Consider the following 26,747-nt stretch of genomic DNA (forward strand, 5'->3'; position numbering starts at 1 on the left):
ACCACTAATTTTTAAATCATGACTTAAATCAGCAAGCCAAAAACCTGATTTAAACAATTGAGTTTATCAACTTCCCATTGTGTATATTTTTGGTTTTTTTTTTTTTAAAGAACATTTTATTTTCATTGGTTGATATAACAAAGCAAGTTGAATAACAGTGAAGTACAATTTTTACAGTAGACTTGGTACATAAGTTTCCTAGGTACACAAACTAGATATATTTACATTTTGTAAATATATTTAACATACGAAGTATGTTAAGAAATATATTATCCTTTTAGTATGCTATAAAATAGTGAAATATATGTGTTTCTTATTTACTAGATGACTGACTTTTGCACATATTTGTATCAGGCTGTGTTTAAGATGGCACCTTGAATTTAATTCAACATGTGCAATTAGCCCTTCAGATTTATTAAACAAAGCTAATGTTTTGGATACAGAAAGTTAGTTTTTTGTTGTTTTTTTGGTCAAAACATGATGTACATTTACAGCCAACTACTTTATTGAACACTAATACTAGCTGTTATAGTATTAGAAGTATGACCTGTGATTAGTGAATTAAACCAATTATTTCAGGTCACCCTGGGGAGGATTTTTTAAACTGCCTAGGTGAAAGTCATTTCAGCTTAAGTTCCTGCTTGCCTAATTCCCATTAAAATAAGATGGTCTTCTCCCCCGCCCCCAATGCTCTTTGAAAATGTTTACCCCCCTTTCTTTCAAGTTTTTGGAACTTATAAATCTCATCCCCCTTTTAAATCATTGATTAAAAGGGAAAATGAGCTTCCTTGCTTTTTTCAACTCCCAGTCAGTTTCTTAGCTTTGAGTAAACCAGTCCAGATGAAGAAAATATTCTTTCTGCACCTGCAGAAGAGGCTACTGATGGTAAAAGTTAGTTTAGCATTTACAACAAACTGGTTTTAGGTGCTTTGCCAGTGGCTTCCACCAGTTCAGCAATGTGACTACCTTTTTAAAACAGCCTTAGAAAACGTGTATTGTTTGATTAGCTCACCTCTAGCCCTGAAATCTATTATGGTTGGTGTGATTGGGTGGTTAATAGATGCACAGCAGCATTTTCTTCTTGGGTAGTTAGGCATCTACCCTGTATGTAAATATTGGCAAGAAAATGAGGTCAGGTGCTTGATTTAAGCACTCTCCTGCCTGCAGTTTCACTTTGCTGCTGACTATTTCTTGCTTTAATATTTCCAGAGTTTCTTTACAAATTTCAGCAGCATCTGCAGTATAGCAGCAATCTCTTTGTAGTTTGTTCAGAGCTATGGAAATAGGTTTTTAGTGTGTTCAGCATATCTTCTACATTTCTTTTTAGTCCAGTGTTGACTGCTCTAGCTGTGATTATATCCATCAATTCTGTTGCAAGTTACTTCACACAGTCATGTGACCTAGGCTAGCTCCTAATAAATAGCTTGGTCAACCGCTGCGTTCCATTGTACATCTTGGGGGAGAATTAACTTGTTGGTTTCTCTTTCAGTTTCCAGGTGTTGAAATCATTAGTTTATGTGCTCCATGGGATATGGTTTCTTTTTTCTGCACTGTCTTGAGCCCAGCATAAGTACTTTGTTCCATGGTGCTCCTTACTCTGATCCCTCTCTCTCCTCTCCACAAAAAATTGACAGAGGACCAAAATGCTGCCCACTGCCCTCTCCCCTCCCCTCCCCTTACAATCCATAATTTCTGCTATGGTAATCCCCTGGCTTTGCATGCTACAGTGTTCTTGTTCAGAGGCATGGATAGAGCATTTTGGAAGTTCAAAGTTAACATCTCTGTACATACAGAAAGGAACCAAAAAGGCCATTTAACTGAAATGCACAGAATCATTCAGGAGCAGTGTTACTAAACAGGTGGTTGTTTTTCTGTGAGCTGGAGACTGCACCTCCATTATGGGTGCAGAATTGTAAATATTCATTATTTGAGAGTTGAGCTAACCAGAGCTCAGGTAGAGAGAATAAAACAGGAGTTTGATACCACGCAGGTGGGCTCAGTAGATAATCCTGATCAAGGAATACACACAATGGTATCTCCTACCTAAAGCAGTCTTTAGAAAGCTTAATTACTGAAACTTGTTTAATGTTCCTTTAACCCAAACCATACTAGAACAGATAGTGTAGGTTAAAGGTAAAACAAATACAACTAAACTGTTTTTTCTTGAAGTTTTTTGTATAGCGAGGGTGTCTTCATACTCTAGATATCTCTTTAAGACTGCTGCACCATAGTGATGCACTGTATAATGATAAGAAGCACTTATATAATTCTTCACCCTAAACAAAGCTATATCTTGGTGCTGATTCCATTTAACTTTTTTTTGTTGTTGTTTTCAGTGAGAGGATGTCGTCCTGGCAAGATTGTGCAGATGACAGAAGCAGAAGTTCGAGGCTTATGCATAAAATCACGAGAAATCTTTCTTAGCCAGCCTATTCTCTTGGAACTTGAGGCACCTCTCAAGATTTGTGGTATGTAAATTAGTTTGCATGTCTTGATTTTCATCTTGTAGTTACTGAGGATGGAGCAAAGAAAATTTGAGGGTTTTATGGGCAGATGTTTTGCATTTTTGCTTATGTGAATGAACTTGTCGTGCTTGGTATGGATTGAAAAGATGAGCTGTCTCCAATAAATAAATTTAAAAAACCCTAAATTACTCAGTGCTGAAAACTTAATTGACAGTTGAGTAGCGTGTTCTACATAGATTTGTGGTTTTGTCAACATTTCAGGGCAGAGTAGTCTCTTTATAGTGCAAATTGTGCACACCCTGAAAGAGGAGAGTTATTTGTCTGGAGTGTTGATCTAACTTAATAGTTATGTAAGCAGTGAGTCACTTTTTTTTTTTTTTTTAAAGTACAGTAAATACTTCTGTCTAAAACTTCTATCTAAAACATGTTTGCTGCAAGGTCTTCTCACATACAAAATGCAACTTCCAATCAACCCCCAGAAATTGGGCAGGGTGGAGGGGAAGTGTTTCTAGTGAAGAAAGCAGCTTTCCTGTATAAAGAAGCACTCCTGGAAGCACCATGCATGCAATGCAGCCAAGATAGCTGCCACTTGTGACTCTAGCAAAGTAAATGGGCGATGTCTTGTGGTTTTTTTGTTTGTTTTTCTTAACTCTGCACAGCCACAGCTATTAGCTGAGTACTGTAGCTTGTACCCAGAGCAGTAAGGGAACGTTTAGTAAGATTTTGGTGAATCTTGTGATGTGGAAGCTTGTATAAAGAACTAGTTACGGTAAAGAGGTAAGTTTGCTACAGCCCTTTGTAAGGGTCTGAGGCGTAACCTTGTGTGGCATGGAGTAAGTCCTCTTGGAAACTGTCCAGGAAGTGGGGCATTGTAGGAGACAGTCTTCCACACCAGGATGTTAAGTTCCTGATGCTGTGCTTCCTGGACACTTTGTTTGCCAAAGGAATTACTGTCACAGTTGGCCATGATGCTGGAAAAATCTCTTCTGCATTCTGTCTTCCAGAAACAAGGTGCACTGTTTTTTTTGGTGGCATGTATATGCACAAAAGAGAAAAGCATGTGAAAATGCTAGAATCTTTTAAATAATGTAAATCCTGCATTTAATGATTCATGGTAAAATTGTGTTCTGTTTCCAATGTTTTGCCATTCACTAAAAAGTTGTAAAGAAGAAAATTGATAATTCTCTTCACTGTTTAATATGCTTTAATTTTAAATATATTCAATTTACTGTATTTATTCTTATAAAGTGCCCCCCCCCCCGTTTAGATTCAGTATGTGGAGAATGTATAATTTTTCCATAATTTTGTAAGTATAGAATACGTATGGATCTGTTGGAGATTTGCCTTGAATTTGCCCCCCTCCTACTCTCCCTAAGCACATAGAAATGAGGGACAAATGTGAAAATGCTGACTTAGTCATTTACTACAGGTATGTTAATTTCCTATGTGTACCCATAAATGTAGTTCATCCAGAATTGATGCACTTTGCTTTTTGAAACTGCTGCAGTTTTTAGCACCAGTACTCCATAAGCGCACTTTTAAGCAACACTTCTGTACCTACTTTATATATACAGGTTTCACTCTGTTTTATGCTGTACATATGTTCCCAGAGAACAGTGTATAAATTGAATTTGCATAAAGCGAGCCCACTTTACAATGTAACAAATAGGTATAGGTTCCCATGGTGGTGAGGGTGGCTGGGACTAGGGAAGGGTTGCCACTCCCAGGGCTGCACAAGGCAGTAAAGCAGAGGGAACAGAGCAGCACTCATCTCACTGGCCAGCGCCAGCTGCCTGCAGCCACTGGGCTGCACTGTGCTCTGCCTGCCCCCCCTCTCCTCTGCTCCTGGGTTGCATTGTCCCCTGGTGCAGGCAGCTGGTGTCAGCTGCTCCCGGGCTGCTGTAGCTGGGGTGAGTGGGCCCATGGCCCTTTCACCTCCCCCACAGACTTAGCTGCTTGGGTTGTGGGGGGGCATCTATGCTGGTTGCATAAGAGTGAATTTGCCTCGTATGTAACAAATTATGGGTCTAAATATGCTCATTACATAAGAGCAAATTTTCCTATAAATAACCTGCATAAATCGAGGGAAACCTGTAGTACAAACAATGCGTGCATGATGCTAGTCCAAAGCCAAACTGCTCATGATTTTACCACAGGGGCAGGTAATTACTTTGGGCAGAGGGCTGCTTACTGAGTTTTGGCAAGCCATTGAGGACTGCATGATGAGCAGCCCAGGGCAGATTAATATTAATTTTCTAAGTTTTTTAGGGGCCCTGCGGGCTAGATAGAATGTCCTGGTGGGAAAATAAGAATTTTCCCACTCCTGTTTTACCATATAGTTCATTTTCTTGGACCCCAACAGAACCAATAGCGTTTCAAGCCATGTTGAACCCACAACTCAGCACTGCTCTCTGTGCATGTACCCTGGAGGACAACCCCCCCCCCGGGGTCAATCCTTTTGCTATTTAGCCCTCATTCATGACTGGAACTAGGTGTTCTTGTCATGAGTACTGGGATCCTCTGAAAATGTATTTGCGAATGAAGTGTAGCTTCACTTCACAGACTTGGTCTGGCTTCACTTCATGGAGGGGTGAGGTCACATTAATCATATGCAACAGGCTGAGAGAGAGGGTGGCAGAGGGATTTGGGGCCCCATGTTGGTGGTTTACTAGACATTTAAGGCTGGTGAAGAAACAAGGATCATTACAATGGGAAAGAAAGGTGCAGCTCAGGTGTGGGAGTGAAGAAGAAGATTAAATGTATTCCATGTAGTGGCTCACTATAACTTGGAAAAAAGTTTCAGTGCTGAGGGAGGCTGCACTTAGGAGCACTAGCGGCACTAACCTGTCCTTATGGTAAATTCCCATCAGGTATGTTTGTCCAATATGGGCCATGTGTCTTATAGTTATGCTCAGCACTGGTTGCATTTAATTAGCTTCATAGCTGGTTTTCAATACTGAGCACGTGATGCTTTTGGCAGCAGACAGACTATGTATTTAATCAAGTTTGTTTGTATGTGAACATGATACAACTCACCCCTGCTGAGTTGGGGTGGAGAGGCAGTGAGGGCTTGTATTGTATTTGAGTAAATACAGTATATCAGATCTTTTTGTTCTATATCATAAACTTCAAGCTTTATAGAAGTCTTTGGTAAACTTGTTATTGGTCTCTTCCCATTCTTTATGAACCTAAAATCCATTTAAGATTTTTAACTTAAAGAAGTGAATAAAGAATTAATATTATGCTAGGCATTTAAAAAATATTATTTTAATTTGAAACCTGGGGAATTTGTACTAATTGGTATATTAAACACAATACCATATAGTTGCAGGTGCTGGTTAGTGAACGATTCCAAGTCTGTTTTGTCAGGGCATGACGTACTAGGGGGGTGGACACTGTATTTAATGGGAAGTATAATGATGCTGTCTCATAAATAAATCGCATCTTTCTTGAATTTCTTGGCTATGTAAATGTTCAGTTTGAATTTGTTCATATGCATACAACTAAATATGCTGTAGCCTGTCCTTTGGCTCTCTTGTAACAGGTCAGATTTAGCAGTGTTCCTAATATCTGCTGCTTGATCACACAAGTCTTCTTACATTGTCAGTAATAACTTGATAATAAGTGCCCTTTGTCTGTCTTTTTAATTCCTACTGTGGTGGGGAAGATTTGCCTATTATATGTTGGCATAAAACTAAAACAAAGTTAGCTGCTCCACTTTGCTATTTAGTCTTTTCACTATGACAGGCTAACTGCTTTAACTTTTGGTTTTCTTAATCTAGTGAAATGTGGTACAAGCTGACATTTTAATTCCAAACTGTACTTAATTGAAACGGAGTATACTTTGAACAGGTCCACCAGTGCATCTTCTAACCTAAACTTTTCATCTAAACTGTCTAGGAAGCAATATAAAATATTTTCTAAACAGAATATTAAACAAAAGCTGGAGTGCAGTTTGGCAGAGTGAATAACTACAGCTTGCAAGTAACCAAGAAGCATCACAAGTGTAATTAGAATGTTTCTGTACCAGATTATGTCCCAACAAATGTTTATAAGGAAGGAGTCCTGTGCAGGCACTGGGAATGAAGAGGAATGCTCATACATATATAAATCTCTTATTTTAAAAAGTAGATAGACTAATCTGATTTACTGGATTAACTTTTTTATTGAGGAATGTTTCTTCAGCTCCTCTGGGCTGACAGTATATTTTGGTATGGTTTAGTAATTGGGTTAAACTTGTAACATTCACACTTTGTACACTCACATTACAAAAGTGCACTTCACTTTCATTTTATGCCAACTCTCTATAGAAACACTAGTGTGGTTTTTTTCCTGTTAAGTGTTGCAGCTGATATGCAAGCCTGTGCTAAATGTATCCATGTGAAGAAGCTTTAACTTGCCAAATGTTTTTGATAAACTTAGTATTTTGGAACAACCAACTTGTACCTCTAACTCTCTCTAAACTTAACTCAGACTTCAGCTTTATGTGTAAACTGGGTCTGATCCCAGACAAAGTAGGTACTGAAAATACTACATTCTTGATACTTTGTTTAGAGCTGATCCCGGTGCTTATTGTTAAAATAAGGTTTGTTGGGAGCACTGATAGTGTACCTGCAGGGCTGTCCACTTGGTGGCCCTCAGGTTCCATGCTGCTCCCACGGGGTTACATTGTGGTCCCTAGGCTCCTGGCCAGCCTGGGAGTGTGGTAGGACAGCAGGAGGTAGAGAATTTGCATGGGGCACTGATTGAGGGGAGGGATGTCCATGGGGTGCTCAATCCAGGGGGACCATGGCTCACCTGGTGCACCCTGTAGCTCGCAGCTGCCTAGAAGGCAGACTACCCTAGTCTGATGCAGTGCTTTTTTCCCAACTTTAGGTTTTGTTTTGTCAAGAAGTAGGTGCCTGTATTTTAATAATGATGGTAGAGCTGCTGACTAGTCAACATGCAGTGAGTGATGGTGTTGCTACATGTTGATATGGTGTCAACATACTTCCTAAGGAATGACCATGCAAAGATGCATTGGGTGCAAGGAGCACACAAGCAGCAATGTTTTGGGTAAAAGGTACATGGGCCAGAGCTTTGAAAAACACTGGCCGAATGGGTTAATCATATCCCAGAATGACTCTAGCATAAATGCCAACATGTTTTCCGTTTCTAGTTGTCATGTTCTCAGTATCTGGTGCATGTATTCAGACAGTCCTGCCTCTCTCATGCATCTGGAAGTTCCTTAAGGATTAGGGTTGCCAGCGTGCTGTAAATATATAGACACACTGTTTAAAAAACAAACAAACAAAAAAAGAAGCAGAAACAATGTTGAAAGATGGACTGAGCACAGTGGTGCCACCTGCTCGCTGAGCAAGAGCACAAACTCCTGCATTGAGCTCTTATTGCTACTCATGGGAGCCTGCTAAACCCTTCCCTGCCTGTTTCCCCCCCCCCCCCCGTCTGCCACTAAGGCCTTCTGCCTCTGACAGCCACCTGCATCAAAGGTACAGGGGTGGGGGCAGCACAGCAGGGACAGAGCTGCATCATCTTTGGATGACAAAGGCACTGAGTGGGAGTCCACATCAGGACAGAGGGGTTGTGGCGGGGGCAGGCTGTGCAGGGGTCAGAGGGGCTTGGTAGTCCAGGTAAGCGTAGACATGCCAGATTGTAAAGGTAGCTTTTCTCCTATGTTGTGTGAGTTTTGCCTGATTAAAGGAAGATTATTTAGTTAACTCCAGTCTGTCCTAAAGTTTTGTTTATGGCTGTTTAATTACTTGCAGATTTGAAATGGAGAACTTAGATATGTATATGCATGCTTAGGCCTTTCAGAACAATAAATTACAGACGAATTGAGGCCTACACAGGATTATGGAATACATCTGTTTTAAAATCTGATGGATGCCTTGCTGCCAGCAGCAGAATTGTAGGTTACCTGGAGGTATTCCACATCAATCTACATTTAAATAGATTAAGGGACAGGAGTTTAAAATGGATCACATTGTATCAACTTAAAGTTAAATTGGTGCACTCTGTAAAAATGAGTTAATAGTATGATTGTGACAAATGGAGTGCTTACAGATGTAGGGGGAAAAAAAACAACGTTTTACTTTCAAATCACTGTCCCCCCACACTGAGTGCAGCACAAGCCCACATGAGGAATCGTGCCAGTTTGACCTGGTTCCCCAGTCTCTGTACAGCTCATCTGCTTCAGTGGGGCTTCTGGCATTTTTTATTTAATAGCTGATTGAATCAACTATTAGATAAGTGCCAAAAGCCCTGCTGAAGCAGACGAGCTGTACAGACACTGGGGGGCTGGGTCAAACTGGCGTAGTTCCCCTTCTGGTAAAGTGGTGTTTTGGGTTTTTTTGTTCTTCCTTGCCATGTCTGTCAGCACTAGGGTTGTGCAAAGCTTTGGTCCCTGATTCAATTCAGTGGCCAAATATCTAAATCAAATCAGAGGACCCTTTAATCTCTCTGATTTTGAATCGGAACCCTCTGAATTGATTTGGACATAGAAAAAACACTTAAAGCTGTCTCTACATACTTCAAGGTTCCAGACGGGTTGTGAATGCTGGGGTGCTTGGGGGCTCCTCTGCATGCTCAGCAGCAGACCCAGAAGCACTTCCAGTTCTGCCAGGGAGCACGTTTGTGCCCCCCAGACCCAGCTCAGCCACTGGTGCCTTCTAGGTCTGGGGGGTGGTACCCAGGGTCCTCCTGCAACTGATCACAGAGCCAGGGGGTGCAGGTCCCCCTGGCGTGCTCCCCAGGAGACCCGGAAGTAGACCAGAAGTACTTCTGGTCCACTACCAGTTTTGCTGCCAAGCACATGGGCTGCCGCATGTGCTCTCCCTCCCTCCCCACCCAAATCGAATGGGGGTCAGTGATCCAAATCAATGAATTTAATCACTGTCCCTGATTAGGGCTGAATCCGAATTGAATAGGGCCCGCTTCGCACACCCTTAGTCAGCACCCATACTGTTTAAAAAAAGGGTGGAGGGTATATTCTCTCCCTTCCCCTGTTCCTCCCCTTTTTGAATTAACAGGTTATAGAGTTGCACGTTAAGTAGTGGAGTTGAATATTTAGGATATAATATTTTAAAGTTTCTGAACTATCTAGCAAATTGTAAAATACTGTGCTAAAGATGACACTTATTCAGAGTATTCTGTTCTATGACTTTATGTAGTAGCTGGAATGACCAGCATTTGACCTACTAGGGTTTTCAGATCTAAAGATTTTAGAATAGCTTAATGTTGTACAAGCCTCTAATCAGTCTAAATTCTTTACTGAATGCTTTTGGGATTACAGCTTTTACAGAATTGTGTGCCAGACTTGCTTTTTTGTTTTTTGTTTTTATACATAGATTTTGTTTACCAACCTCTACTGAATTATTGGATTAAACCAGTTTTTTCTGACTTCAGGTTCTTTGTTTAAATTTAGAACTAAAATTCCCCAGCTTCCTAGAAACTGTTTTAGTTGACAATGTAAAAAGAATTCTGTACCCTTTCAGTTTTTAGAATGTTTCAAACAGTGCTAGTCCCTCATAAAACTTGTACTTAATGTCTTTGTTTCAATAGACAGTTTAACAATTTTTCACTGATCTTTTTTTAATATTTCTCATCTTGTAGGAGATATTCATGGCCAATATACAGATTTGCTTCGATTGTTTGAATATGGAGGATTCCCACCTGAAGCTAATTATCTCTTTCTCGGAGATTATGTGGACAGAGGCAAGCAGTCTCTGGAAACAATCTGCCTATTACTGGCATATAAAATCAAGTATCCAGAAAACTTCTTTCTCTTAAGAGGAAACCATGAGTGTGCTAGTATTAACCGTATCTATGGATTCTATGATGAATGTAAGTAAATTTTCTCAGTTCAGTTCTGAAAAGTCATAATTGTGGGTATTTTGAATTATTATTTCTTTGTATATTCTTTTGAAACGTCTTTCTGTAAGTAACTTTGAAACACTGTATGCCACTTTGAGTATGAAGTGTTCTTGCTTTTAGTAACTAAAATGTTTTAACATGGTGGTTCTCAACCTTTATATACTTAAGGCAACCGTCATTAGACTCAAAGCACACCTCCATAACTAGAGGTGCACTGATACATCAGTCCATATCATATTGGCACAGATAAAAGAAAAATTGACATCATCAGTAACTGGCCCTTGGTTGATGTGGCTTGTGTTGCTGATTTAAATCTTGCATGCATACACCCAACCACAGCATGCGTGCAGCCTGGTAGCGTGGAGAGCAACATACAGCTGGTAAGTCTGTGGAGCAGAAAGGGGCTTGGAGGAGGGAAGGGCCATGAAGGGGGCAGATTGAGGTACCCATGGTGAGGGAGGGAGTAGGGCTGGGGCAAGCACAGGTGCTGTCCAGCTGGGGCAGGGCATGGGACAGCTGCTTTTGGGGGGCACAGGAAGGTGGGGGTTGGCTCTTGCTACTGTGCATACCCCTGAGGGAGGTATGGGGGGTGGGGAGGCGAGGGGGACATGCATCTCCCAGATCTACATGCATGGTGAGGGTGGGCAGCTTGTTGTATGCTTGGGGCCAGAAGCTTGCCAGCCTCTTCCCAGTGGGAGCTGTGCTGGGGTTGCATGTGGGGTGGGTGGTGGTGGTGCTAGGAGGGGAGGCTATGACAAATTTTGGGGTTGCTGTCACCCCCTGATACTCTTCTCCCTCCCAGTGCTGCCACTGACTGCCCCAGGCCCAGCCCCCACCACTTTAGCATGTAGCAGGCAGCCCACCTTTTGCTCCACACACAGATTGAAGGGGCATATGCCCCCCCAATGCCTTCCTCGGTGGTGTGCGCAGCAGAGGGAGGTGCATACCCCACTGCCCCTGTGTGCCCCCTGGAGCAGCTGAGGCTCATTCCCGTGCCCTGTTCCAGCCCCACTCCCTCCCTTACTGTGGGTGCCCTCCATCTGCCTGCACCCACCCTCTTCCCCTCAACAGGCGTACCAGCTGTACACTGCTCTCCAAGCTGCTAGGCTGCATATTGGCAATTGGGCTGGTATCAGCCGATATGGCTAGCTAATCAGCCATTGGTATCTTTATCATTGCACCCCTGTCCATAACTATCATGAGCTGGGCAGTACCCTGTCTCAAAAACTAACTTTTTATTTATCACAGTGCTTACTTTCTAGCAAAGGAGCCAGACAGTGGGGGTAGGGGAACAGCCAGGCATGGATGAGCCTGAGCCTGTGCTTATCTGCTTATCTCCTCACACCTCAACGCCCTTCAAAGGATCTTGGGTCATCCTGGTTGAGAATCTCTGTTTTAACAAGTAACTTCATTGTGGGCTTCATTCAAATTTCGTACCTTAGACTTAACTTCCTTTTCTTGAATTGTCAGAGTATAATGCACATTGCAGGATGCCTATGCGCTCTCCTAATAAACTACTTTTCTGACAGGCAAACGGCGATTCAACATTAAACTTTGGAAGACCTTCACCGACTGTTTTAATTGTCTGCCTATTGCAGCCATTGTGGATGAGAAGATATTCTGTTGTCATGGAGGTAAGCTAATGAATTCATCCAGAGCATAGTGTAGCTGCATTTTTCCATGTCAGTAACACAGTTGTGTTTAGATTTTGGCTTGGGATCTGAGTTTAAGGGAATACCCAGACATTTACATCCTAACGTGATTACTTCCTTGGATCAGTCAGAGTCAACGAAATACCAAGAATGGTCTGATTTTTCTTAACAAGATAACCCTCCCCTTATTCTGTTTCTCCTTTTTTTCCTCCTTTTCCACACACTCATTGGTGCCATGTGTATAAAATGTACTCTGTTTAGCAGGCTGTTATCCTCTGGTTTAAATTTAATTAAAATGTCTCTTTCCTGTTGTAGGTAGTATTTTAATCACTAATTTAAATGGAACCATGGAAAATATTTAGTATTTTAACGGGTTTGTCTCTTTGTTCAACCTGTCCTCTTTGCTCTGTTCTCCTTTACATTCCTTGCTCAAGATGAGTGATCTTGTATTATCCTGCCATGTTTTGTACATCCTGATATGGTATCATGATCTCCCCCGGCTCTCTTGTCCAACTCCCTTTTTCAGTCAGTCTGTTTAATGTGAGCCAGATCTTTTAAATCTGATCTTAGTCTACAAGGACAGTTTTATAAGAATTAAGTAATTTCCTGATTGTAGGATAAAAAGATTTTCATAGGCACTTACTGGGTCAAAGTCCAGTTGCCTGTGATATCAAGTATCCATGGCTGCTAACAGACGTGGAAAAAAATCAAACAAACCAGAAAAGCGTTTTACTTTAAGCACAGCATGTCCCTGCAGTGGGCACAGTGCATGCTCAGAAGAGGCATCCTGTTACTTTGACCTGGCTTGCCTAACGTCTGTAGGAATTACCTGGTTCAGTGAGGTTTTTTGGCGCCCTTATTTAATAGCTGATTGAATCTTTTATTAGATAAAAGCACCAAAAAGCCCCACTGAAGCTCCCAATCTCTACAGATGCTGGGGGGCCAGGTTGAACTAATGCATTTCTTCTAGTAAAGCACTGTTTTTGTGGGGGGGTTTTGTTTTGTTTTTTCCATGCCAGTCACAAGCCTTCATAAATAAACATTTTTCCAAAGGGTCTACCAGAACTTTCAACTCTAATTCTTCTTCTGTGTCATAGCCACAAGGCACCTGGACATTGATATAGAAAAGTCTGTTCTCTTTTTTTGTCCAGGTGACTTGTTACCTGTTTACTTTTGCTGGGGATTGCAAAACTAAGAGTGAGCTGTTCAGATGTTTGCTGCACTTCTTACTTTAAAAGTTACTGCTATCTTGTCATAAATCTTCCTCTTCCATGTTTAACCTGGAATAATTTGACCATTACCTTCGATTTAAACCCAATAAGGACTATGGCTTCCACTGAAGAAACTTGGCTCAGAAAAAGAGAACCTTGCAACTGTACACTATGCTAATACAAAGGACAGTTTCTCTCCCAAACTGGGAAACCCCTGGGCATTCCTGTTCAGATTCCTTGGTCTGGATTATCAGAGTAGGAACAGATTTTTGTTTTTTAGTATAGGATTTTTATAATGGCATTCAGTTTTCTTCCAGACTTGGCACTGGTTTTAAAATAAAAAAAACCAACAAACACCACCCTGCAATCTTTATCTGAACTAATCAAATTGATTTTTGCAAGCGTATAAACCAGGAGTCAGTCTAAATATAAAAATTTGGGAGCCGACTGTCAGCACAAAGATGACAATAAATCTTGAAAACTAGGAACCTGTCACTTTGCTTAGTAAATTTGAACAGCTGAAGGAAAGCAGTTAGTTCAGTTTAAATGCTCAGTCATAATAGCCTGGTCTTCACAGAAGGAATCTTGACTAGTTGTAGGTGCAATCTTTCAGTTACTTAGAACCTGGTATAAAATTGGGCTTCCTTTTTTTAGGAAGGACAGTAGCTCCATCTTGACATCAAAGATTGTTTCCATAGAAGCGTATCGTTTCTAGGCAGTTGTCTCATTTCTGTATACTTTCTCTACATTTTTGTTTTGCTTGTTTAAAAATCCTGGGGTGTGAGGGGGGGAATAAGAACTTTTGGGATGGCTTTTCTTCAGTTTCAAACTCAAATCTGCTAGATAGTCTTGGTACTAAATCATAAAATGTACTGTTTTTTTTGGAACATCCCTTCATTTAAAATAGCTCAGTCTTCATGTAGAGACTATGGCTGAAATGGTTCAAATTGAGTATACTACAGGTCTAATGATTTAAAGAATGGCTTTCTAGTATTACTAAGTCCCATAAATGTGTACTGTATGGATTTACACAGCAACAAAGAAAGACATTCGAAAGATTCATGCCCATAGATAAACATGTGAGCCTCGGAAAACTGGTTTTCACTAATCCTTTCAGGTTTTAATTTAACAGCAAATGAGCTTTTTTTTCTTGGAATAAGATGACAGTATTCTAATATTTTATAAAAGTGTGCCATGTGAGTGCAAATAACTGTTCAGACAGGTGATGGCACAGTGGAGTGCTACCATGATGGGGACACAGGGGATGGAGTTGCGGGGGGGGTAAGGACAGCACAACTAGCCTTGCCCCCCCGCCCTTGGAGGCAGTAGCAACAGAGCGAATGGAACTGGGGTGGGGAGGCTAGTAGTGCTGGCCTTGCCTCCCCTGCCCTGCTCCATGCAGGTAGCGATGATGAAGCGGGGGTAGGGGCCGAGGCCACCAGAGCCGGTCTGTTTTCCCCCTCCTTGCTCCTTGGAGGTGGTGGTGGCAGTGCCAGGGGGTAGGGAATGGGGTTGGGACACTGCAGCGGGGGGGGGGAAGAGCAGGTGTGCCACAGCAGTGGGGGAAGGGGAGGAATGGGCCTGGGCCCAACTAGAGTGGGGTGGGCAGAAGCTGCTCCACCACAGCAGTGAGGGGGAGTAGCAGGCTCTGCCTGGCCTGGCTTGACCGGGAGGGGAGAACTGGGCCCACTCTTCTCTTCCCCTCCCCCTCTTCTGTGTCAGCCCCGAGCCCACACCTCCCATTGCCCTGGCTCTGCTGCTGCCAGGTTGGCCCCAGGCACTCTGCTTCTCCCCCCACCTCCAGTCTGCTTCTCCCTACCCTCCGCTGAGTCCTCCCCAGTATGGGGCCCCGGCCCACTTCTCCCCTCCCCCTGCCACTGCAGTGGGGAATGTGGGAGCAGACAGGAGGGAAGGGGGGAATACAGGGCTCTGTCCCTGTCTGGTGTCCCACTCCCTCTCCCTTCCCCCCCACCACCATCATTCTTGATGGGCAATTGGCTAGTCACTTTTTTAGAAGAAGAAGAAAAAAAAAAGTATAAATCTGTGCACATTAATTGAATCATTGTGTTTTAAAGTAGACTTTTCTGTAGTTCTTCAGATGCTGCTAGCAGTATTTCTTTGGACTGTTTGGAACAGCTGGTATGCAGCTTAAATCTGATCAAGATACAGCAGAGACAAGTAGGGATTTCACTCTGGCATAAGTATGGCAGTGGATTTTTAGGTATTCACTTAACTTAAAATTCAGTTAATTGGAATAATTTCATTGTAGAAATTGTTTTGGACAGTCCAGTTCTGGACCATAGGGCCCTGTCCCCACAAGCAGGAAAGTGCCTTCTGCAGCTTTTGAGATGCTGATAAAAAGCGCACGGTGCATTAAAAGTCCAAAAAAAAAGAAAGGGTGGTGCACATGGCTACAGCATGCATTGCCCCAAACAGGAGCCTGGCTGGCCAGAGCCACATTCTGGCTGCCAGCCAGGCTCCACACACCCAGATCACTGCTGCAACAGCCCCAGGAGGACCCCAAGACCCCAGGTAAGGCTGCTTGGGCCAGGCCAGATGCCAGCCCAAGCCTCCCGTGCTCCACCCAGGATAAATTGCCACATGCCGGAGTACACGTGCAGGGGCGTTCTCTGGCACCAAGTGGCAGTAGCACAGCTATGTGCTGCTGCTGTTTGTTCCCAGGGCAGTGCACGTGCACACTTGAGGAAATGCACCCTAGGTGGGACACCATGTTTCAGGATCTACCTCAAGCAAAAAAGCAGCAGGAAAGCAGTATTGCCACTTTTTTTTTATCTCTGTTAAAAAATAAGTTGTCTCTTGCGTTTTAGTAACCACATGCCTAGAAGGAGGAAGGCCCTCTTTCAGCCCTTTCAGAATGCTGTAGGGGGAGAGGAAGTGGCTACGGTAGTCATCTCCCTTTTTGGTGTGCGAGGACAAGGAAAGAAAGAAGTCAATAGAAACAGAGGGGAGGCCGTAAGAAAATTACAAGCTTGCTTTTAGACAAAAGATGTAGTAATTTTATCCTCCCTGACGTGCTGGAAGTGTAAGAGGCCATAAAGGATTAAGGAACGCTCCTCTAATGTCCTTTCCAAATCCTTTTTTTTTCCAGGAGCCAGGCAGTAAGGGTATTCAGGCCAGGAGTAATTAGGGATTCTCATTACTTCCAGTCCTTTCTGCAGAAGCAAAAGCAAAGGGATGAGTTGGAGTAGAACCAGTTGGTGTACATGTAGCCCTTGGACTCACCCATGCTCCCTTTCTACCAAGACCTATGTCTAAAGATGCCATTTCTACCAGGTTCTGGCTTTTGTCTCATTCTTGGCTTAAGCAGGTAAATTTTGTATTTCTTGCCTCAAGACACGTGTGTGTCTGTAATGGGAGTAAAGGGCTCTGGGTTGGAGCAAGCTGGCTTCTTGGTGATCCCATAGCACCCATTGCCATTGAAACCTTTTGGCTGATTCATTTTGTGGAGCAGATCTGCTACACCAGCTTTCTTTTGGTCTAATCTGCATTGTGTTGGTTGTTTACTCGTTAATTTAGTCAAGTCCAGTGTTTGTCACTGTCACCACCTCCCTGGCTTGGTTTCCATCAGATCTTATATAACTTGATGAAGGGGGCTTGTGTGAAATCTTTACAGAGCCTTCAGTTCTATGGTTGGTCCCTTAGTTTAAATGCTCTGTTTACCATGTGTCAGTACTCCCCTTCATTGATGTCCCTGAGGCTTCTTGGTGCCATGTTGATACCTTGACACTTCTTCTCTCAGCTCCCTTTACAAATCTTGAGGTTTGGACCCCCTGCCTCCCCAGTTCTGAGGCCTCTCAGTACTGATCACCCAGAGTTCACATGCTGCATATGTGTGCAGTGGCTTGGCTTAAAAAACAGAGCAATATCTGCAGCAATGCAGTAAATGTGTTCATTTCTTTGAATTGTTTATTCTTTGCTTGGACCTCTTGGCTGTATCTGCAAATTTTGAACCAGGCATCCAGACATTGAAGGGAGCACTGCCAAGTTCTTAAGACATCCTCTTCAGACTGTTAATCTAGCATGAGGCTGGCATGGAGTATTTCAGTGGAAGACTCTTGATGCATAAGACAGTATTGGCTTTTACCAGAAAAGGCCAGGAACCCCCAGCCACTTGCACTGCTGTAGAACCAATTCTGTAGCTCTGTCATGTTGCCTGACCTGTACCTGCCAGAAACTGCAGGATGCTCAGCTTCAAAAATTATTCAGGGCTACAAATGTAAAACCTGAAGTAAATAAACTTCCTTTTAAAAATAAATTGAGTAGTTTAAATGTTCCTTTGAAAAACTAGATCATGTGCATGCTCCTAAAATAAATATAAATATATATATATACTTTTTAAGAAGCTTGTCTATTAGAGATATCGGTCAGGGGTCCCTTTTTAAGAACTTTTTATTCTTCAAAATAAAACCCAAACTACCAGCACCCATCTCTAATTCTTTAATTACATCAGCTTTATAAAAAGTGAGAAGGATAGCAGATGTGATAATGCTCAAAATAAGAAGTGGATGTGAGCGTTCAGCACATTTTTGGTGGTAGATCTTTCCCCCTTTTTCTCTTCTCCAACCTCTTCAAACTGCTTTTCAGATCCCCCTGAAGTCACGGATTGTGAAATACCTACTTATGATGCTGCCGTAGTGTGTTTTAAAATAGTAACAACACAAACCGTGGAATCCTGTTGGAATTTGGAACTTGCCTAATGGGACAAGGTAGGTGCCTGTTTTACTATATTGCGTATTTTTGCATAGTTTATTTTTAAAATATTGCCCTCTGGGATATACAATAAAAACTTTGCAAAACCGCATAACATAGTAAACAAAAGGCACTTAACTTATCCCATTAAGCTGGCTCCAGTGTGGTAAAATCCTCATTTCACACCTTGTTCCTTTCCTGCCTAGACTTCTGCTCTCATCTTCCTTATCTGCAGTCATCTTCCATATTCATCACTCTTAAAATGATGTTTTTGCTGAAATCTCATTGTTCTAGTTCTGATTATTCCCCTCTTTTACTGGTTTTCACAGTGCTCATTAAGGTCAAAACATCTCATCCTTTTATTCAGGATTCTACAGCTCTGTGCTTGCTGTTTCATTTATATTCTCTATATAATTTCAGCCTTCCTCCTTAACTATCCCTGGTTTTCTCCTTGTACTGTTTTCTTTAAAGCCTCTTCTATACTGTTCCTTAAACTCAGAATGGCTTCCCACTTCCCTCTTGTTCATGAAAAGGATCTGAAGCTGCAATGTTGTCTTTGAAATTCTTTTTAAGGGGATTTTGGTGATCCATGTCAAATTACTGCTCTAGTGACAGTCTTATCTTACCTCTTGTATTGTATGTAGAGTTTTATCTGCCTAAACTAGATTCAGGTTCTTTCTGGTGGCTCCATGGTACTTGTGTGCTGTCAGATGTACACATATGGGGCATGTCCCCACAAGCAGGAACGTGCATTTTCCCAGGGCAAGTAGCAGTGGCACATGTTGTACTGCTGCTCCTTGTCTCTTGGGATCGCCTATGCTATGTATGCTCTGGGGCACAGCAGGTTACATGGGTGGGGTAGGGGAGGTAGCCCCAGCAGCCTGTCCTGGGGGCCTTCAGGGAGCTGGAGCCACAGTACTCCTGCAGCAGGGAGCAGAGTGGGGGTTTTAGACTTTTTTTTTATAGACTATCCATACCACCCCCCCCCCCAAAGTAGCAGTGCAAGGAACTCCTGCATGTGCATGTCTGCTAGTCTGGATGCACCCATGGGGTTTAAATGCCTGTTTTCTGTGGATAGTGTGATTATTGCTAACATACTATGTTCGAGTTCTGTTGAAGGGAAATGTCAGTATAGAAATGCCAAAAGATGACTTCAGGCAACATGGAGAGTAGGGCAGTTTTGATTTAAATCACTGGTCAGGATGCCTCAGTTTAATCACTGCTTTCTACAAAAAGTGCATTCTTGTTGTTTGCTATAACCTTCATAAAACTATTCCCAAATATTTTACGGCCTTGCAAGTCTGCTACCATGATAGGGTTTCCCTTCTACCATACCATTCCATCACTAGATTGCAAATCTGTGGAGAAGTTATACTCAGACACTTATTCCTCAAGACTTCTGGAATAGTCTGCTCAAAATGTTTCTCTTTCAGTTATACTGCCCCTCCCTCCCTGCATTTATCTCCATACTCCTCCTTCTTACCCGATCTACTCCACCCCCAACAATCCTCCATTCATTTAACTTCTAGATTCAAAACTTTACACTTTTAGAGAGAGGTAAGGGCTTGACTCTGTGTACACAAACTTGCAGAGAGACAATAGGGCTGAGGGTAGATAATTAACTCTGTTATGTCTCATCTCCATATTCTGCTGTTAAAAAAGACGTTATCTCTGGAGACAGGCAGATGGGGTTCTTTAGGTAAACCTGATATTTTTATGAAACCAGCTCAAATAGTTGGAAAAACATCCTTCATCAGGCTGAGAAATCATCTGCTAGCGGTCAGTGCAGGTGCTTCCTCTGGCTGACTAAGGGTGTTTGTGACTGAAAGCTTGATAAGAAGAATTTTTCCAACTATTTGAGTTGGTTTAATAAAAGATACTGAAGTTACCTAAAGAACCTTGTCTGCCTGTATCCTTGGACCAACACGGCTATAACCTGCACCCCTGAATCCCTGGAGTCAAAAATCAAGTTTTGAGAACTGATACTAAGCGTCATAGAGAGGCTTAATTGGAACTTTTAGACTGAGCACCAAGTCCCATTGGGTAGAGTGATTTTTTTTTCCTTTAATCTTTACTAATCTGTGGAGGAGCTTCGGGGAACCCTGTAAGATTAGGCCCCTAAGATAGTCAATAGCCTATTGTGACCTATTTATAAAACTTTTCTGAAAACGTAACATGAATATATTGTCTCAGGTGGCATAATTAAAAGTTATATTCCCTATTCCACGATATCTTTGAGCTCTAATATATCATAAAGTAAAACAGTCTTTATCACGGTTTTTTAAAAGGCATCGTAACACAAAAAAATACCATTAAATCATAAACCTGATTTAAATAAAAAGTAAGATTTTTTTTTTTGTTATTATTTTCTAAAAATTATCGGTGTTTTTTTGTTTTTGTTTTGTTTTTTTTATCGCCCTGATAGAGCCATCAGTTAAATTACTAATGTGCAGACAACCCCAGTTACCTTACAGTCTCTCACTGTTGACATTTTTTCCTAGTTTACCAAAACCAGGCTTTGACCAAATTGAGTCCCATTCATTTTCATGTTTTGGTCTGCTTTTTGTTTAGACTAAAAGTGTATTTCTCTTAGCTAAGCATTTGGATTCATAAAAGCTTGTCACTTCTGCAGAGGTATTGAAGAACGGTTCCTCGTACTGAACTGCTACCATGGTACTGGTGGCAGTTTCTTTGTGCAATTTTGTAACTTATTCATAACATGCATAGTACTGAGTCAGAAGGTAATCAATCATCTGTCAAGGGGATCTGTTAAAAATGGCTTTTTCTAATTCATATTAAAACTAGTTTATACTTTTTCTTATGCATTTACCTTTATGGTGAAGTCATCTCCCAGTCTTTTCAGTCTGGAATCTAAACCTTTGGTTACTCAGCCCCTGTTGTCTACTTTGGGGGGAGGGGGTTAGGGGAAAGGGTAGGATAGAAAAGAGGAGGAAACAAAAAGCACTTGCCTTCTTGCAAAGCTAGGCCTATACTTCTAGGAGTCTAGAACTTTTCCAAGTTTAAGATGCTGCAAGTAGGAGCATAAGCATAAACTCCAACCATATGTAGCCATTGGACTTAAGCTACCATGAGCAACAGTGGGTTTTTTTAACTGCTTAAGGTTGGAATTTTTTAACAGAAGCTATGTACTTAAGTTCCTTGGCATAACAAGCCCACAAATTGGCCAGGCTTATTTAGTGCATTGAAATTGCCTTGTTATCATATCAGAATCAGTTCTTGGATAACTTCTGTGGATCAATTCCAGAACAGATTATTTTGAAGTAAACTGCCAGTAAACGAGAGGATTTTTGAAGGAAAAGTAGCTGACAGAAGGTATAGATTTAAATCTAGTAAGCTACTAGAATTCTATTACTTCTACTTTTTACTAATGTGTAGATAACTACTTTGGATGCAGTTTTTAATAGACTACACCGCTTACATGTGTCTCTTAAGAAAATCATTTCAATATTGTTTTAAGTTGCTAAGACATTTAAATATTGAACTGGGAACAAAAGTAACCTATCTTAAAAGCCAGGTAAACTGTTTTAGTCATAACAATAGTCTTGCATTGACATGATCATGCGTCTATCTTCAGGTGATGTGGACAGGTGCCACCATCTGCATAGTCAGTTGAAATAAAGATTTAACAAAGCAGCTCTTCTTTAGTGGAAAGTTCTTTCTGCCTGTTTAGAGCACTGCACTTAACAAAATGGATGCTGTTTATTTCGGTGCTGAGCCTGTATAGGTGAAGACTCTTACAAGTTTAAAGCTTCTAAGTTGTGTTTGTACATTTGTCTCGACTTCTTACGTGATCCTGGACAAAGTTGCTCTTTTTCTCTGGATGAAACTATTCTTAATGTAGCTAGGCTTGCCAGGCTTCCTTGCCACCTTAAACTTTGCTGTGGTACTGTAGAACAGGTAGGTTGGCACACCTGCATGCGACAGGCTATTCCATGGCCACAGTATCACTAGTACTTTTCACAAGGCAACATGAGGCAGCTGTGACTGGGGTTGTAGACCAGACCTCATTTGAGAGACAGCACTTAAGATGGCTTCCCCAGCCAACCTGTGCTACATCTGTAAAACAAATACTTTGGGCTTGCTCAGAGACACTGACTACTTCCATTTACCTGTTCATATAAAAGGAAAGCAGCTGTGTGCTACCCCTATAGTAAACCACTGACATAAGCAGCTTCTCCAAGCGTTGCTGTTATACAGATGAACTAAGTTGCTAACCTCATTTTATGCTGTTACTCCCTGTTCATTGTGGAATGTATTTTAACTGATGTAATACACAAAGTCAGTTTTCTACAGTGGAAGTGATGGACGCTGCACTACTTTGAGCCTTCAATTGTACATTTTCTGGAGCCCTTTTAAAAAGTAAGACTAAGCTGCTTTTTCCCCTATCTTCTTATATTTATAGGACTGTCACCAGATCTGCAATCAATGGAGCAGATCCGGAGAATAATGAGACCTACAGATGTTCCTGACACAGGTGAGCATTATAGAATTTACTGTGTCTAGAAGCAATGTTGCCATAACAAACTTAACAGTAGTATTAGAATTGTAGGACCACTTTCTGTGTAAATAGATTAGTTCTTCAATGCAGATTCAACATGTGCTTGAAGTGTATAACAGTCTGTCCTGTTCTTGTCTTTACAAATGCTTCCTGTGCTCATGTGCACATCATCGCTTTCATTATGCTTCTTGGTAATTTTCAGCTCTATTTTTGATCTTGGGCAATCTGTCAAGAGTTTGTGCCATCTCAACTTCTGCTTCTTTGCAGGAGTTCCTATTCCTTATTCTTATGTAGTTCCTATTCCTTATACCTCAGAATAGCCAGTAGCAAATTATCCTGGCTGTTTTAAGGTTTAGTAACCAGTAAATTGAAAGTCAAAATCTGTGAAGTTAAATTTAATACCAGTTCTCACTCTATAGCCTGAAAAGGTCTAAAACCACAAGTTAATAAATCTGCCAGAATGTACCATTTTTTTCCTTTAAGTTCTCTTGGTTTCTTGAGCTTCTGTTTCCGACCCTTGCATCAGAAATCTAGTTGATCTGCCATCAATATTTACTTTTCTTTCCTTGTTACACAGACCTGTAAGTCAGCTCCTTCTCCAGCTACTTTTCTATAGCTAGAAGTTGGATATGCTTGTATCTGATGTTGTATTCCTAAGTATCTTTTCCACTAGCACTTTAAACTCACATACATGTTAAATTGGGAAAGAAATTGACTTGTTTCTCACTGCTATAGCAACATCTGTCAACAAAAGCTACCACTGTCTCAGAAATGCAAGTATTATCTCTTATTCCCTAACATTTCAGCCAGTCTTAATTCTGTGTATGTGTTGATTTTAGAGAGATTTTGCTTTTAAATCTCTAGATCTGAATTGCATTCAAAAATCAAGGGAGTTTTCACTGTAGGCAGTTTTCTGTTGGTACACAATTTTCTTTGATAAACAGGCTATGGAAATAGATATTTTCAATCCAAACCTGGAATAAATTTCAATTGATAGTATTATCTCTCTCCCTATAAACAAAACATATTGGGGAGTAAATTAATATGTAGCAAAATCACATTCAGACACTTTTTTAGGCAAGTAGCTGAGTACATTTCACAAATATAAATCACAACACTGAGTCTCAGCTAAAAGTTATGTAACTGATTTCTTCCCTTTTATGTCTTTATCCATATTTCAAAACCTGGCTCCTATCATACTTTTTTAAAAAGATGTCTCTTCATGTAATCATCTGGTTTCGCTATTAAAACAATTTTAATCTTGAGAGTGCTCATATAGAATTGAGTGAGTTTCCATTTAACAGGGGCTTCTGTCTTCAAATTGTGCTTCCATCTAAAATGTTTTACCTCATTTTGATGCCTGTTTTCTTGGTTCATGTAGCAGTGTTCAGTTTTTAATTGTGACTATATGATACTACCATTGCCAGTATATTTCCTTCTATAGCTTGGAAATACAAATCTGAAAGGTGGATACAAAGTGTAGAGAGAAATGTGAAGTTTGGGATTTCAGGTCCTAAGCAACTTCTTAAATAACATGAGGGACTGGAAATCCCATTTAAATTTGTTTCTAAATGATTCAGAGTCAGATACTTGAGTCATGCTAGGAAGGCAACATAGCCAGTTTGATCTTGAAGTATTGGTTAACCACAAATGCAGGAATTTGTGCTAATGCAGGGATTATTGGGGGAAAGTCCATGGCCTATATTAGCTGGGAGCCAGACCTGATCATTATGGTCTATTTTAACTTTACAGTGTAGTTTAAAACTGCCAGGTAAAATACTATATTTATGGGGCTCTCAAAGATGAGTTTGCGCAAATATAAAGCTATATCTTCTTGTAATGGGTATTTTTAGGAGTATTTAGCCTTCACATGCTTGATTTGGCAAAATCGTATTTAAGTAGTGTGCTCTGTGAATGAATAATAAGAATATTTGCTAGAAAATTGCATCTGTCTTATTTCTTTGTTTTGTGTTTCTTGTATCTGACTTACTGGTGTCCTAAAGATCTGTCTATACAGTTCACAGAAAATGAGGGTTAGAAGGGACTTGAGGAGGTTATCTAGTCCACCCCCCTGCTCAAAACAGAACAATCCTTAATTAGATAATTCCTGCTAAGGCTTTGTCTAGCCAGGTCTTAAAAACCTCCAAGAATGGAGAGTTCACAACCTTTCTGGGTAACCTGTTCCAGTGCTTTACTACCATCCTAGTGAGTTTTTTATTAATATTCAACCTAACCCTCGCTTGCTGCAACTTGAGACAATTTCTCCTTGTTCTGTCATCTGTCGCCACTAAGAACAGTCTTTGGAACCATCCTTCAGGGAGTTGAAAGCTGCTATTAAATCCCCTCTGTCTTCTCTTCTTCAGACTAAATAAGCCCAGTTCCCTCAGCCTCTCCTCATCAGTCATGTCCCCCAGCCTCCTCGCCACTTTCGCTGCCGTTTGCTGGACTTGCCAATTTGTCCACACCCTTTCTATAGCGGAGGGCCCAAAACTGAACTCGCAGTACTCTAGATGGGGCCTTGCCAGTGCTGAATAGAGGGGAATAATCACTTCCCTTGACCTGCTGGCAACACCTACCAATGCAGCCCAGTATGCTGTTAGCCTTGGCAACAGGGGCACACTGCTGGCTCGTATTCAGCTGATTGTCCACTGTAACCCCCAGGTCCTTGTCTGCAGAACTGCTGTCCAGCCAGTCGGCCACCAGCCTGTACCAGCGCCTGGGATTGTTCTGTCTTTAGTCCAGGACTTTGCACTTGTCCTCGCTGAACCTCATGGGATTTCTTTTGGCCCAGTCCTCCAGTTTGTCTAGTTCTTTCTGAATCCTAACCCTACCCTCCAGCATATTTTCTACTCCTGTCTTCCCCCCTTCGACCCCAACCTCCTCCCAGCTTGGTGTCACCTGCAAACTTGCTAAGGGTGCACTCTGCCATTTTCCAGGTCATTGATGAAGAGATTGAACAAAACTGGTTCCAGGACCAACCCTTGCGACACCCCACTTCATACTGCCTAATAACTAGACATTGAGGCATTGATTACTACCCTCTGAGCCCAGTGCTCCAGCCAGTTTTCTATCTACCTTACAGCCCATTCATCCAACCTGTACTTTCTTAGCTTGCTTGTGAGAATGTTGTGGGAGACTGTATCAAAAACCTTGCTAATGGCAAGGTACACCAAATCCACTGGTCTCCCCGCATCTACAGAACCTGTTACATCATCATAGAAGGCAATCAGGTTGGTCAGGCACAACTTGCCCTTGGTGATGTTGTTCTCATAGTGCTTGGATCTTGCGCAACTGTTTATGTTTTACTAATATGGATCGGTTTTAATTTTGGAGGTAGGCCCCAAATGTTGCAGAGTTTTGGGTCTGTTTTTTTCCTGTAAAGGGTCTTGAGCCAGATCAGTCCCACAGCTGCATACAGTTCTAAAGCAGCTCTCCTTGACTGGGAACAGGCATAGCTAAAAAGTAAATCAGGGCATCCTGCTGTTGAATTCTTGGTAGAATGCCACTGGGGGAAGGTGGTATTGGCACTCACTGATTTACGTTCAATTCTAGGTTTGTATGTCTGAGGTTTTTAGTGTTTTATTTTTAAATAGTCACCCATTTCCTGATGGATACACGCTGTTCACTGCAGGCAGTTCATTTTAGCATTTCACATGAATGCTTCAAAAACTGCATTTTTCTATGCACCTTCCAGCTATGCTTTGTCAGTATTTTTGAGTTCTTGCCCAAAGACGAGTAAATTCTAGTGTTCTGTGCTAAGCAGAAAATGCCATATTGCTACCTACAAATGCAACATTTTAAACTTTTTCTGAATGGATTTCAAATGTGTTTTAATCCCAACCTGTAGATAACAGATTCCATTAAAAGAAAGACCCTAAGTTTTCTAAATACACCACATAATTGAAAGCTGTACTGCCAAGACCAAGGTTTATTGGACTTGGTAGTTGCTTCCTGATCTGGAAATGTTCTGATTCTCCTCCCCCCCCCCCCCCCCCCCCCCCCCCCCCACCATTCCTCCCTTTGGTAATTTTGCCTTACCCCCATAAATATATTGGTAAGGCAGTTGCAAAAAGAACGAATGCTTAGGGTATTTATAAAAATCCGCTTTCCAGAAATATCTTTATAGAATGAGCGTTTTGGTTTGTTAATACTGTAAGTAGTCAGCTTGGTTCCCTTTTTCTCATCTGAAAGCTGTAGGTGAAATGCGTATATAACATGCATTTAATATGAAGAGAAGAAAACCTGATTTAATTAACTTCCAGACTTGTTTTAATTTCATTAACAATTTGTGCCTACTTCTAAGTACAGTACTCTCTGC

The 26,747-nt window shown here is 41.4% G+C and overlaps 1 protein-coding gene across 1 annotated transcript in view; it reads left to right on the top strand.

Moving 5' to 3' along the window:
- Positions 1 to 26,747, top strand: part of PPP1CB (protein phosphatase 1 catalytic subunit beta) — a 51,996-nt gene that overhangs the window by 17,402 nt on the left and 7,847 nt on the right. Inside the window, exons 2-5 of the mRNA XM_090047123.1 lie at positions 2,337 to 2,468; positions 10,077 to 10,307; positions 11,867 to 11,971; positions 22,334 to 22,405. Of these exons, the coding sequence (XP_089903249.1) occupies positions 2,337 to 2,468; positions 10,077 to 10,307; positions 11,867 to 11,971; positions 22,334 to 22,405 (540 nt within the window). The remainder of the gene's footprint in view (positions 1 to 2,336; positions 2,469 to 10,076; positions 10,308 to 11,866; positions 11,972 to 22,333; positions 22,406 to 26,747) is intronic.

Source organism: Crocodylus siamensis, chromosome 1, assembly GCF_052110815.1.
Source record: "Crocodylus siamensis isolate JL-2025a chromosome 1, ASM5211081v1, whole genome shotgun sequence".
Lineage (NCBI taxonomy): Eukaryota > Metazoa > Chordata > Crocodylia > Crocodylidae > Crocodylus > Crocodylus siamensis.